The 14,861-nt window shown below is 45.2% G+C and overlaps 1 protein-coding gene across 8 annotated transcripts in view; it reads left to right on the top strand.

Moving 5' to 3' along the window:
- Positions 1-14,861, top strand: part of SOX5 (SRY-box transcription factor 5) — a 580,304-nt gene that overhangs the window by 525,953 nt on the left and 39,490 nt on the right. For all 8 annotated transcript variants that reach the window (XM_033161787.1, XM_033161788.1, XM_033161792.1 and 5 more), the window contains 2 exons: positions 2,071-2,245; positions 12,736-12,908. In XM_033161787.1, the coding sequence (XP_033017678.1) occupies positions 2,071-2,245; positions 12,736-12,908 (348 nt within the window). The remainder of the gene's footprint in view (positions 1-2,070; positions 2,246-12,735; positions 12,909-14,861) is intronic.

Genomic DNA, 14,861 nt, shown 5'->3' with positions numbered 1-14,861 from the left:
CCCAGCTCGCCCCCCCCCCCCCCCGCCCAGTCAGATGGTGCACAATGCAAAGTCCTCTTAAGTTGCACTTTCCACTTGCAGCAATGTAGTCCGTAGGGGGGGGGCACTGCTCTGCAAGCTCCTTTTAGCCACGTTGGCAGTAGAGATGGACAGAATGCCTTGCTTCGAAACCCTCAAATTCCAGTGAGATCTGGGTTCATGGCTCTGGTTTTCATTCCTCACAGTGGTGTTTCAGACCCCAATCACGAGGTGGCACAACCCTTAGGTGGCCAAGTAGACAGTGACCCTTAAATCGAGGGCAAGGGGTGCTCATTTTTATTGCTCCACCCACCTACCCACCCACCTCAAAATCCTAAAGTGAATATACAGTGGTACCTCGGGTTACAAACACCTCGGGTTACAAACACTTCAGGTTACAGACTCTGCTAACCTGGAAGTAGTACCTCGGGTTAAGAACTTCACCTCAGAATGAGAATAGAAATCGCCTGCCGGCGGAAGCAGGAGGCCCCATTAGCTAAAGTGGTACCTCAGTTTAAGAACAGTTTCAGGATAAGAACGGACCTCCGGAACGAATTAAGTTCTTAACCCGAGGTACCACTGTATTGCGCATTAGTTATAAAGGCTGTAGCCCCAAACATTCCCTGTGGAGCTATTTTTCTGTTTGCGGGGGATGGGGGTTGTTTCTTCAAAGTTGTGGCTTTTCCTATCTGTCGTCTGAAATGGCACAGTCCGGGCTGCTTCCTTAGAACTTTGCCACGTCATTCTGCCGGATGTGCCAGCCAGATCCCTGACTCAAGTTTCTGGTGTGGCTTGAGACTCTCCAACTTCACGAAAGTGAAGGAGTGTGCAATAAGATGGTAACAGTGGGCAAAGCCAAAATCTCAATTACATTTCTAAGCTCTGCCAAATCTACTCTAGCAGCAAAGAAATGATTGCTTAAGTAGCCTTGCTGGCAATCTTTCTGCTTAATGTACAAATTATTATAATTTCTGTGTTCAGGGGGTGTTCTTTGCTTTCTATGAAGAATGGCATATTTGGTTAGCAATCTGGAACCATCGTCATTCATTGATCACATTTTGTTTTTGTCACAGCAATGTTTGTATTATTTATTTTAAAAGGGGGGTATAAATAACATCTGCTCTGAGAGATTGGAGAACTGGTCCTAAGCTAACAGAATGAAGTTCAATAGGGACAAATATAAGGCGGGGGACACCTGCAAAAGGGACCTAGGGGTCTTAGTGGACTACAAGCTTAACATGAGTTAACAGTGTGATGCAGCAGCAAAAAAGGCTAATGCTATTCCACACTGCATCAACAGAAGTATGGTGCCCATATCAAGGGAAGTAAAATAGTCCCACTCTATTCTGCCTTGGTCAGATCACACTGGGAATACTGTGTCCAATTCTGGGCACCACAATTTAAGAAGGATGTTGACAAGTGGAACATGTGCAAAGGAGGGCCACCAAGATGGCCCAGGATCTGGAAACCAAGCCTTATGAGGAGCACTTGAAGGAGCTTGGTATACAGTGCAGGACTCTCAGCTAAAGCATCAATGACAGATAACCATCCAACCTCGGCTTAAAAACCTCCAAGGAAGGAGAGTCTACATCCACGGTCGAACATCCAAGGGAGTCTGTTCCACGGTCGAACAGCTCTTACTGTCAGAAAGTCCTTTGTGATGTTTAGTTGGAATCTCCTTTGGTTTGAGTCCTACCCTCCAGAGCAGGAGAAAACAAGCTTGCTCCATCTTCTATGTGACAGCCCTTGAAGATGCCTATAATATCTTCTCTCAGTCTCCTCTTTTCCAGGCGAAACATAGCCAGCTCCTTCAACTGTTCCACATAAGGAACCCACTACAACCCTGTGAACATCATCTGAGGCCCTTCTTCATGTGCCTCCCTCACAAGAGGTCCAGAGGGCGGCAACAAGGGAATGGGCTTTTTCTTCTGTGGCTCCCCATTTGTGTAATTCTCTCCCCAGGGAGGTTTGCCTGGCATCTTCATTATATACACCTGAAGTCGCACCAGTATGGCCTGTCTCACCTGCTTGGTCTTCTTATGCCCATTTTAGGACGACGTGGCCCAGCCACTGAACCTCTCGGCAAAACCCAAGACAGCAGACAGCAAGTCTCCCACATCACCCACCTCTCCTCACATGCCTCCCCTGAGAATAAACAGCGGGAGCAGCTCGCTCAAATCAATACCAGCAACGTTAGCCAGTCCTTCGGCCAGAGTCAACACAATAGGTAAGTTCTCTTCCTTTCACTTTTCAGAGAGGAGCACAGATGATGATTATGATTATCAAGGCTCCCCCCAGCTAGAACTTAGTTCCGACGCCTCTCAGGTGGGCGCTATTGCCATTATAAGAGAAGGGAAGTTTTTTAATGTTTGAAGTTTTATTCTGTTTTTAGTCCTCTGTTGGGAGCTGCCCAGAGTGGCTGGGGAAACCCAGCCAGATGGGCGGGGTATAAATAAAATAATAATAATTATTATTATTATTATTATTATTAATAATAATAATAATAATAATATTAGAGGTGTTCATGGTGAGTTCCGGCACCTCTTCTTCTGGAAAAATAGAACTGATGGTGATGATGAAGAAGATCTCATCTTTCACCCTAATGTCCCAGGGTGGGTTACAACAATTAAAGCGCCACTCTGAAAACAGTTCAAAACCATTTACAGTCACAGATATGGGGTGAGGGGGGAGAATATACATCTCAAGTATCAAAAGCTAGGGTAAAGAGGTACATCTTCAGCATTTGTTGAAAGCTGTATAATGAAGATGCCTGTTGTTGTTGTTGTTGTTGTTGTTGTTGTTGTTGTTGTTGTTAAATATATATACCTTAGGCAGGGGAAGTTCCACAAAGAGAATGCCCTCTCTCAGGCTGCTGCCACCCAGAACTTATGAGTGCAGTGGAGCAACAATGAGTGCCACTGCTGCTGATCTTAACACCCTAGGGCAGGCTTCCTCAACCTCGGCCTTCCAGAAGTTTTGAAACTACAATTCCCATCAACCCTGACCACTGGTCCTGCTAGCTAGGGATCATGGGAGTTGTAGGCCAAAAACATCTGGAGGGCCGAGGCCCCTAGGGGGTCACAGAATCATAGGGAAAGATGGGTTTTTTCAGGTATTTGGGGCCTGAGTCATTTAGGGCTTTAAACATTACCAAGAGCACCTTGAATCGGTGTGGGAAAGAATTGGCAACCAGTACAGCTGTTTTAATGCAGGGCTCATGCGAGATCAGAGGAATAACCTCTGCCAAAGAAACTTCAGAGGGCCTAACTTCCTCGAGGATTAATGTGGGTCCTTAATTTTAAGCTCTCGTTTAGAAAAAGGAAGCGAGTTTCTATGACTGGGCTGAAAGTTCTGCCTAGAAAAATTTTGGCTTCAAAATTTGCAGGGGAAGGGGGCCGAGGGGGGGGGGAGGATGGTGCCAAACTAAGTGCTTGTGGGGGGCAGTGACATTCTCCAATGTTTTCACCCCCTCCATTATCTATTTTATTTATTTATTTATTATTTATCTATTTATTTATTTATTATTAAAATCTCACACCAATTCTGGCAATAGGAGCTTCCCTAACATAGAATATTTCCAGACTCTGCAAGGTGGTAAAGGCCGGGCATTGAAATAGCAACGGATCTAGCTAGGTACGGAGAGTAATAGAACACCTCTCACGGGACAAAAGTCTGGCTGCTACATTTTGAACCAGTTGAAGCTTCTGAGCATTTTTCAAAGGCAGCCCCACCATAGTCCGCAGCACATTTCCCCTAATAATAAAAAAGCGTCCCTGGTTTTGATATACCCAGTAATGCTAGCTCTCAACATCTCCCCCCTCATGTGCATCAAGGGAAATGTTTACTCTGGCGCATGCAGTGTCAGAAACTGAGATATGAAAGCTAGGAGCTAACTGGTGCCTTAAACCTAGGTTATGGGCGCAACAACGGAATGTCTAGGCACACTTTTTATACATATAACAAGAATACAAAGCTCAAAATGAATGAACTGCAGCTAAAATATCACGTTCATTTTTCACATGGTCTAGTCCTTCCCCCGCCCACCCCCCTAATATTCTTAAGAGGGTCTCTTCTGCAGTCTTCACAGAGTAGCTGGAAGTGGGGAGGCAGAAAAAGGCCCTCCTTTACTTCCACTCTGCAGTTTTAATCTGAAATCTTAGGCGCAGTACTGTGCCCAGAGCTCAGAAATTGCTCGCGCTAATGAAATTCTCTGTCGCAAAATGCGCCTAGGTGAATGGGAGTTTCAAACACTGGGTGCATGGGTTGGGGCACTGGGTGCACACTGGTGTCATTGGGTGAGGGTACCAGCAGAGCTGTTGGGATGCCACCCACAATTGCATTCCAGACCCACTCCCCCCCCCACTCCAATGTTCAAAGGCACTTTTAAGCTTGTTCAACGAGCCTCGGAGTCGCTGCACGCACTTCTTAATTTTCCAGATAAAATCTTTTCCTTCCCACTTTCTGGTATCTTCCCTGCATTTGGAATCCTTGCCATTTCCCTCCCTCCCTCTCAGTGAAATGTAGATTTTGAAAGGCTGTACCTGTAATGAGTGATAATGTAATTGGATAAAAGCTGTGAGGATGACTGGAGTTGTAAAGGTCACTCTTGTAAGGAGAATTAATGTGTTATACCATTAATAAACCATGGGAAACTGTGGACCAAAAGATAACATATTTAAGTTATTGTTAATGACATGGGCTTCGCCACCGTATATCTTTGTGAGACAGATATAGAAAGGGACTTTTTGAGGTTACTGAAGGGGATCGTGGTGTGTGCCGACCACGATAATGGAGCCTGGAGTTTCTTCTCTTTCTTCTTCTTCTTCTTCTTCTTCTTCTTCTTCTTCTTCTTCTTCTTCTTCTTCTTCCCTTTAAGTTTGGAGAATCTCTGGCTGCTGCCAGGTTGCTGTTTGAGTTACAGTCAGGAGGAGATGGTTAGAAGCAGAATGAGGGAGAAAGTCAATTCAGTTCTCTTTTAAAGCCAAATCTATCAAATTCATACTTTCAGAAACAGTACGCAAACCAAAACACAGCTGTCTGCCGAAATTCACAGTTAACAGAATTTTGCGATGCAGCTCTTCAACCAAACAGTGTTTACAGGAATACATGTATTAAGAGAAAGAATGCAGTAGAAACATAAAGATATTGGTAGTAATAATGTACAAAAATCCATTGTATTGTGGAAAATTGCTTGCAAGAATAAATTAGTCAAAACTGCATGTGAAAAGGTATTAGGAGAATTTGACACTAAAATGATGCAGAATTGCCATGAGGGTTTTAAAAATATAAAGTAAAGAAATTGAAAATTGCTGCAAACTTGGGGAGAACTGTATTTAAGACTGCAGAAATGAGGAACTGGGGGAACTGGAATTGACAGATCTTTCCATCCTTAGTTAGAAGACCAAGTCTCAAAACCCTTTACTGTCCATTTGCAACATCAGCAACATACATGTGAAACTCGAAAAATTAGAATATCGTGGAAAGGTTCATTTCTTTCAGTAATTCAACTTAAAAGGTGAAACTAATATATGAGATAGACTCATGACATGCAAAGCGAGATATGCCAAGCCTTTATTTGTTATAATTGTGATGATTATGGTGTACAGCTGATGAGAACCCCAAATTAACAATTTCAACTTTGGGGTTTTCATCAGCTGTACGCCATAATCATCACAATTATAACAAACAAAGGCTTGACATATCTCGCTTTGCATGTCATGAGTCTATCTCATATATTAAACTGCAGTAGCTAATGAAAACAATTGCTTACATAAATGGACTTTTCCACGATATTCTAATTTTTCGAGTTTCACCTGTATATGCATATACAAAATACAACATAGTAAATTACTGTCAGCCATCTTCCTTGTTAATTCTCAGCCCAGAAAGATCTATGTCAGGGAACTGCCTCCTGGCCCACTGAGGGGAACAGAGGATCCGTTAGCTTACAGGGAGCCCCTACGCCTTTTGAGCAGCAGCAGCTCTTCCAGTGCAAAGAGCAGCCACACCTCCAGTGGGGAGGAAGGGGAAGGGGCCAGCCGGGAGAGGAGAGGGCTCAGGGATACTGCTGAGAGCCCCAGCACCTCACCTCGTCCGGCTGGTCAGGAGGGAGGCAAGCCAGTTCCGGCACCCCAATTGCACAGAGGGGTGAAACGCAAAGAGGGTAGGAGGAGATTTGGGGTGCCGAAGCTCTTATGTTGGGGAAGGAGCCAGAAGGGGCCACTCTCGGATTCTGCCAGCAACTAAGACAGACATGCTTTTCGTAGCTCTGCACTGTAAATAGTTTTGCACAATAAAACTGCCAAAAGACTGTTTGGGTTCCTGCTTCGTCACTCGTAAGCACCATTGCACGAACCTCACAATCTTATTTGTTTCTATTCTCTTAAGACATTGGGCTCTCAGAGCAGCTAACGTAAGACTAAAAGAATAACAAAAAAATGACACAATAATCAATCACATTAAAATAAACAAGAGAGGAAGAGTGCAAAACAGTAGAAGGCAGATCCAAACAATACGTAAAGCTCAGAAACAAAAATGCCCAGGCAGAAAGAAATATCTTCTCACCTGGTGCCAAAAATAATCAGACTTGAGCCTCTCTAGGTACAGCATTTGAGAGTCGGCACACACTACAAGTGAAACATTCCTGCCACTGATCATCACTGGTTTCACTTCCAAACACAGAATCTGGAGAAGAGTCTTTGAGGAACTTCTTAGTAGCATTTTAAAGATTGCCACGATTTCCTGCATGCGCCTATGCTCAGTTTGTGACTCAGCTGCCATATTTCGTTTTACCTGAAGCTTCTGAACCATCTTCAACGGCACCCTCGCATACAATTCATCATAGTGATCCAAATAGCCAAAATAGTGATCCATAAACTGGCCAGGCCGGCCGAGGTCATATCTATCACACCAGCCTTAGGTGATATTTTGGTAGCCCGCTTGGGCTTCCTACACATGCACTCTAAAGTGAAGTTTCAGAAGTGAAACCCCATCAGAAACAGATGCGGCACTGTCTCCAAAAATTGGCAAACCACCTGCCAACAGCATTTCCATCTTGGTGGAATTTAAAGCATTCCTATCAAGACTCTGCATTTGGTACAACTACCTGTAATAGCTCTAAATGGCTTCTGCCCTACATATGTGGGGGGTGGGGGGAGCACCCTGCTCCTCCTGAAGTATCCTATGACGGTCTCAAAGATCAGTTCGTGATGGTTCTGTAAAGCAGGACTCCCTTCTCTGCACATCCTGGGGGGATTTTGAGGTGTTGCGTGTTAAGATTCCAAGACCTTCTCCAATAAATCAAGACACAATTGACACGGAATTTAGTTTAAGGTTATTGGCATAATTTTGGCCACAACTTTATTGATTACAGATGGTGAGTGGTTTGCTTAGGCATTGGTTCCCGACTAGCTGCACCTGACCGCAGCACTGACGCCTGGACTCCGGCAGATGTCAGTAAGGGAAAACATCCTGGGGCAGCATTGGACCAGACTCAGACTCAAGCAAACCCCAGATGCTCCCAGGGGCTCTGGCGTGGCACTAAACCCTGGAAGGGGATCAGACAAAAGCAAGGCGAGCCCCTGGATTCCTTTAATGGAATATCTTTTGCGCATGGGAGGGGCAGGTGTGACAACCTCCCCTCGACCACACCTTGAACCAATGCCTCACCACCAAACCTTACAAAGTTGTGGCGATTTGCTACATGGCAAGCGAAACCCAAGTGGCACCGGCCAATCAGCCGAATGGGAAAATTCCTATTGGGCCCCTGACCCAAAAACAGATGACCCACGACAGCATAGCAAGGTCATTTGTTGTTGTTGTTCAGTCGTTCAGTCGTGTCCGACTCTTCGTGACCCCATAGACCAGAGCACGCCAGGCACGCCTATCCTCTACTGCCTCCCACAGTTTGGCCAAACTCACGTTAGTAGCTTCTAGAACACTGTCCAACCATCTCATCCTCTGTCGTCCCCTTCTCCTTGTGCCCTCCATCTTTCCCAACATCAGGGTCTTTTCTAGGGACTCTTCTCTTCTCATGAGGTGGCCAAAGTACTGGAGCCTTAACTTCAGGATCTGTCCTTCTAGTGAGCACTCAGGGCCGATTCCCTTGAGAATGGATAGGTTTGATCTTCTTGCAGTCCATGGGACTCTCAAGAGTCTCCTCCAGCACCATATAGGGAGGGAGGGCGGGTTAGGTGAAAAGAGGAAGCTCAAAGCAACGTGCAGCTGTATATAGGTCCCTCGTTAATGCATGAAACGATCCCATTGGCCAGATTTAGCCCAGCAACCAAGGGACCACCAATCGGGTTGTTGTGGCTATCCAGTCGCTCCTACTCACAACAGCGGTGAGGTCAGTCTTGATGATTTCACCGCATCGCATGCTCTCTGGGAGGAGGACACGATTTCCGAAATGTCGACCAGAGCCGCAGCCTTCCTGAAATACGAGTTCTGCGTTCCAGTTAATTCCCTGCAACCCGTCTCTTCCGTTGACAGCTTTTAAGAGTTGTTCTGTGCATTGTGCAGATTGTGATGGTGGATTGAGGGCCCCCTTGGGTAGGTTACCTTTCCTTCAGCCCTGCTCAGAAGCCCCAGGCCATGTGGGGAAAGTGTGTGCCTTCTTAGGTCAGCATTGTCCCACTTTCCACCAGATGCAATGCTGCAGCAGGGAGCAGCCACACTCCGACATTCCCTGCACAGTGTGTGAAAGTAGCACACTGTAGAGACTTCCACCTTGCAAGCATAACATGGCAATGTGGACTAAGAGGGTCAACAGCTGGACTTTAGACCAGCTTTTGCCAACCTGGTACCCTCAAGATGTCTTGGGTGACAACTTCCATTTGCTCCAGCCAGCAAAATATCTAGAGGTTTGAGGCGAATGCTGCTTTGGAATGAAGGAGTGTGGGCAATGAATATTGTCCCACATTTAAAGAAAAAAATGAGGTAGAGAAGTAGGTTTTTTGTTTGTTTTGTAATTCATTTTTATCAAAGAACAAAAAAAAATATAACAAGAAGGAAGATAAGAGGGGGGGGGAATGGCATTTTATTAACATTTGCATCCGAGCATATTATAGATATCTACTTTCCCATAAATCTATCAATATTCATTCTTGAGGAAAATAAATAAGGAGGCAAACATGGAGATTTTTGAGGATAGTACATTCTGTTGACTAAAGGTGGATTCCTATCCCACTTTTTAAATTTACTTAGGTGAAAATTCATTAATACAATTAAGAAAAGGAAGAAACTCAGGCATTCCAGATACTAGCATATTTCACCAAGGCTAATAACGAAATAATAATAATAATTATAAACATCATACACTAACAACTAGATAACAATCTTCCACAAACTCAAAAAGGCTTCCCTTTTCAATTTGTCCTGGGCTCAATCTTAGTTTTAGGGTTTTGTTCAGCCTCTCCCTGATGTGCTAGTTTATTACATGCAGGCAGTTGGGGGGTTTGTTTTGTTTTTTCATATTGGAGAGAATTTAAAAATAGTAGCCCCGAAAATAAATAGCTCAGGCCTGTTCTACACATGCAATAGAAAGGATGACACCACTTTACAGTGCAGTGGAATAGTGGGATCTTCTTTTCAAATGTGAAGAGCGAATGCAAGTGCTTGTAGAAAGCTAGCTCACAAAGGAACAGGCTTCCTTGATATCTTAGCCTTCCACTGTACTTGCGGTTAGGTGTCTTTTTCCCCCTTAAGCAAACCTGAAGCATTCAAGGAATGCCTGCTCCATCTGATACAGCACATCGTGCCACCTAATTTTGCTGTAATTTTGCACCTAATTTTGCAGCTACCCCCTCACTACGTTCAATGCGAAGATCAATGCTAACCAAAGCTTCCTCTGCCCACTCAAACTGGGAGGCTTCCCAAGCGCCTAGGTTTTGATTTCCCAAGGAAGCGGGAATTGCCAAACTCCGTTGCTTTCAAAACAATTTTATTTTTTTGTGAAGCGTTTAAAAGCACACACACACACACACACACACACCAGCAGGAACCCAACAACCTCTCAGCAGTGCCGCCGCAGACGAACCTGACACCAGCTTCTCTCCCCGTAACATTTCAAAGCGGAGCGCGAGGAGACAATGTTGTACATTCTTTGGCAATCGGCAGATCAGATAGAAAGGCGCAAGCAATACGGCAAGGATGTGTAATGTGACATGATTAGACAAGGCTCTTTAGGAACAGAACATTCATAATTGAGACAAAAGAAAAGAGTATTAATAACACTTTCCAAACGCGGCAGTTAGCCATTTTATATTTCCTTTCTTTAATCTTAGTGTTTTTCAACAAATCATGGGATTTAATAGCGTGTTTTGGCAGATTAGAGGATTTATGGCCCAGATGTTTTTTGTTCTAAAAATGGATTAGGGTGTAAAGTTTGCTGGAATCCATGGAACATGTTGAGGCAAGCCGGTCATTTTGCGTGTGATTAGTGCCAGCCTTCTGTCTAACAGCCCCTCCATCTGTTACAATTCACCAATGGATCTGGTTAGATTTAGCCTCATGTCACAAACAGAAGCCCCCTTTCCGGGCAATTTCATACTGCAGTTTTCAAGGATGCTCTTGGAAGGGAAATATATATATATATATATAATGCAATAAATAAATAAGCAAGCAACTTCGATGCCCTAGCTTTAAAAGATATTAGAGACAGTCACCAGGTTAAGAGAGATGGAGAGGCAGGTAGAGAAATGGCCGATATTAGGCTTGGTTCCCCCTCCCCATCTGTCTGAATAGATTGGGGTCTGAAGGTCTTTATTCCCCAACTCTGTGTGTGTGTGTGTGTGTGTGTGTGTGTGTGTGAACTGCAGCCAAGGAATAAACATCTGACCCAGAATTAGCAGAGCGGGAATCTAAAGTCCATGGCACTATGGTGCCTTATGTGTTTCTGAGTGACAGGTGGCGTGGGGAGGTGTGTGTGTGTGTGTGTGTGTGTGTTTGTGTGCCTGCGGGTGACGTTCCATAGCTGAGATTTATCTGCTCAGCCGCCGTATCTTACAGCAAAAGCACCGTCACCTGCGGTTTATTAAGGGATTTGCGAGGTTTAAGGAAATGGGTGTAAGATATTTTGATTTTCTCTTCTCCCTACCCCCCCCCCCGGCTGCAATTAAATAAGCTCTGCTCAGAGAAAGGTAATTATAGCTCCAGTTTTTTGCTGCATGGGATTTCGTTTGCTGCAGCAACGAGGCGTGCTAGGCGCTGTACAGAACTTGACCTAGTTCCTATCCCAGTGGACTTAGATTATAAGTAGCATTAGCAAGGCAAGGTGAGCAGGCTGCAAAGGGCCGCTGCCCGTGGTCAGAGGTTAGGAAAGGGCCGTTGGGGGAGTGCTACCCAAACACTGGAATGGGCTCCCCTGGACTGCTTGCTCGGTGCCCAGTTTAATGAGTGTTTGGCTCAGAACACTCTGGCAGAGTTCCACTTGTGGAATGGGACTTCCTCTCCTTCACCCTGTGTGCCCCCAAAATCTGTTCCAGACGGCTTCCTGGAGGGCAGAGCAAGAGATGGAGAGAAAATAGGTGTCCGAAGTGGGGTGTGGGGTTGTTGTTTGTTCACAATATAAAAATACAGGATTTGAACTCAAAACACATAATAAAACAAAAAACAGAAACAAACCAATAACACGTCCCATTTGGAAGGTCTGCAAACAGATTAAGACATTAGCAGGATTAAGGTAAAAACCTGCAGTGATATTAAGCAATTGTTGGTTATATGTGATAAATAACAAATAGGTTTAATTTGGAAATGCAGTAAAAAAGTATTATAAATATAAGGAACTGCAGAAAGAGGGGGAGGGGTCGAAATATGATATATGTAATAACTTGATTTTAAAGCTTTTTTTGTTTTTGCTTTTTGTTTGTTGTAAAATGAAAGTTATAAATAAAATAAAAGCCCATAGAATGTTTATCAGCTAAAGGCCTGGTTATAGACAAACATTTTCAACTAGCGCCTAAAGCTATGCAATGAAGGTACCAGGTGAGCCTCCCTAGGGAGAGCATTCAACAAAAAAGGGAGATAGAAGGAAAGGGGGCATCAAAGGGAGAGAAAAGTGGCCAGTCCATCTTTTTTTCTTTTTTCTTTTTTTGCCCAACCCATCACAACAGCCCACAAGAGATTACTCTCTAGGAATGCAGCCCTCAGGTTTTCTTGGAGTATGGCCATGCCAATTAATTTCAGTGGGCCTACTCGGAGTACGGCAAGCATTGGACTGACCCATAATCCAGGGCTTTTGTTACGGCTCTGTAGTCTCTTAAGGTGCTCTTGGAGGTCTCTTTCCTAGCTTCAGCACCCTGTTTTGTCTATAAAACAGGAATAATAGTGGCATGCTGCCAAAGGAGAGTAAAATTCATTTTGTTTGTTTGTTTGTTTGTTTGATCTTGCACACAGTAAACAATTTCCTTGTGCTATCTGGCCAAGCGAGGGAAAGTAGTTATTTAGCATCCTCAAAACTTTTTTTTCAAAGCCTCCCGATACCACTGATGATCTTTTGTTTCCATATGTTGACTGCAGAACGGATCAAATACACGTCCATTTATGCCACAGGGTATTTCCATCCCTAATTTGAGGCACTAGCAACTGATGAGTTTGCTCATTGCCCAGCGTCCATTTAAAAAAAGGCCACCTGAGTGTTTTGATGATAATCGCTTGCAATGTTTCCTGGTAACCTTGCTTCTGTTTGTGTCTCCTCTCTCCCCTCCATCCCGTGCCTAGATATCCTTTCCTCTATCACATCGTCAGGGTACTTAAATGACCACGATGCTGTTACCAAGGCGATCCAGGAGGCTCGGCAGATGAAGGAGCAGCTACGGCGGGAGCAACAGGTGCTCGATGGGAAGGTCGCTGTGGCAAACAACTTGGGTCTGAATAACTGCAGGACAGACAAGGTCAGTATCCCAAGAATTCTCTTGGCAGTTCAGTTCCCAAGTGTTGCACCTGCCTGCTCTCTCTGCCACCTTTTCTGCTTGGAACAGGGGTGAGGTGGGGCTTTTCCATTCAGAGGGCCGCATTCTCTTTGCAGGGGCCACATGCCAGAGGCAAAAAAACATGGATAGGGCAATGAATTTAAATTCTACCTCTGCTGCACACCTTTCTACATACACCCCCACACCCACACCCACACCCTGCTGTATCCTCTACCCAAGAGAGCAGGAAGCATGGTCAGAGATCATGTAATTAACGTCCCCTCTAGTTCCCTGCCAGCCTAGTAGTTTGAAAGCACATCAAAGTGCAAGTAGATAAATAGGTACCACTCTGGCGGGAAGGTTAACGGCGTTTCCATGTGCTGCTCTGGTGTCGGTGTTCCATTGTGCCAGAAGCGGCTTAGTCATGCTGGCTACATGACGCGGAAAAACTGTCTGCGGACAAACGTCAACTCCCTCGGCCAGTAAAGCGAGAGAGTCATTCGTGACTGGACTTAACTGCCAGGGGTCCTTTTACCTTTACCTAGTTCCGGGGGCGGAGGGGGTGGTGTGCCCCAGGTGCCACTCTGGGAAGGGTGACAAGATGGCCCCTGCTTCCCCCCAGCTGTAGAGTAGCCGAGGGCGCACGCAGTACGTATGGGCGTCACTCGAGTGGCGTCCGTACAGGCTGACACTTTTGCACGCCGTCCATATGGGCGTCTGTATGGGCTGCCGTGCGTGCACAGTCCCTATGGGATGCCACTCGCGCAGCAGCCTGTATGGTCGCCGTGCAAGTGGCAGCCCATACAGCCACCGTGTGCGAGCGACAGCCCATACGGAGTGCGCATGTGCGGCATTCCGTACGGAGTGCGCACGCGCGGGATGCCACACATGCACAGCCCATACGGGCTGCGCCACCCCGGGTGCCAGAGAGCATTCCTCCGCCACTGCCTAGTTCAATACTTGGATATGCTTTGAACTGAGCTTTGTTGGCTGTAGGGGTATGTCTCCATCTCTCATTCTGAGGAGGTCCTTGGTCCAGTCACTGCCTCTCACCATCATCTGCCTCACAGGGATGTTTTGAGGCAACCATTCAGGCCGCCCTGAGTACCTTGGGATGAGATTGGGATGAAGACTGGGGTGAGGATGGAATAAGAAATAATAGGAGGGGCACCTTGAGCCGCTGATATGGGGCTTAAGAAATTTTATTTGGGCTTCTCCAATTTATCTTTCTCCTGCAATGTTCAGACTCTGCCAGTTTCTTTATTTATGTAATCCACACACTGACTCAAAGAAGGGAAAGAAGAAAGCCCTAATAAGCCCTTTTGCAAGGGTGTGTGTGTTTGAATGTAACAAGATGGGTGTTTTGGTGTTTGTTTTATTTATTTATTTATTTATTTATTTATTTATTTATTTATTTATTTATTTATTTTAAAAAAGCTCTATTCCATGCTGTCAATACGTATTATGCCTGGGTGATCCTTGAAGTATTTGGTCCAAGTGGGAAAAAACATGCTTCTTCTTTTTTTGGAAATACATACGTTGGGGAGATGAGCTGGATTTGAAAATAGTGTTATTCAAGCTTCTCTGGGAGCAAAACCTTTTGCTGACACGGAGGCTAAGCTGCTGGTGACGTCGGGCTGTCATGCATGTTTTGTGAGTTTGTCTTATGAGTCATGTTAGATGACACACAGCAAAAAACAAAAACAAAAACCACAACCCCAGAAACGCCAGGCTCCTGTACTCTTCATCTGGGGCTCTTGACTGGTGTAGTGGCTAGAGTTTCTGGCTAAGAGTGAGGTGGCCTGAGACCATATCTCCACCCAGCCATGAAGCTTCTGTCCAGTCAGTCCCACTCAGTCTAACCTACCACAAAGAGTTGTTGTGATGGGGAGGAGAGAGTGAGATGACAATGAGGTCCTTGGAGGAGGAAAGGCA

The sequence above is a fragment of the Lacerta agilis genome, chromosome 10 (assembly GCF_009819535.1).
Source record: "Lacerta agilis isolate rLacAgi1 chromosome 10, rLacAgi1.pri, whole genome shotgun sequence".
Lineage (NCBI taxonomy): Eukaryota > Metazoa > Chordata > Lepidosauria > Squamata > Lacertidae > Lacerta > Lacerta agilis.
This window is presented reverse-complemented; position numbering and strand designations above follow the sequence as displayed.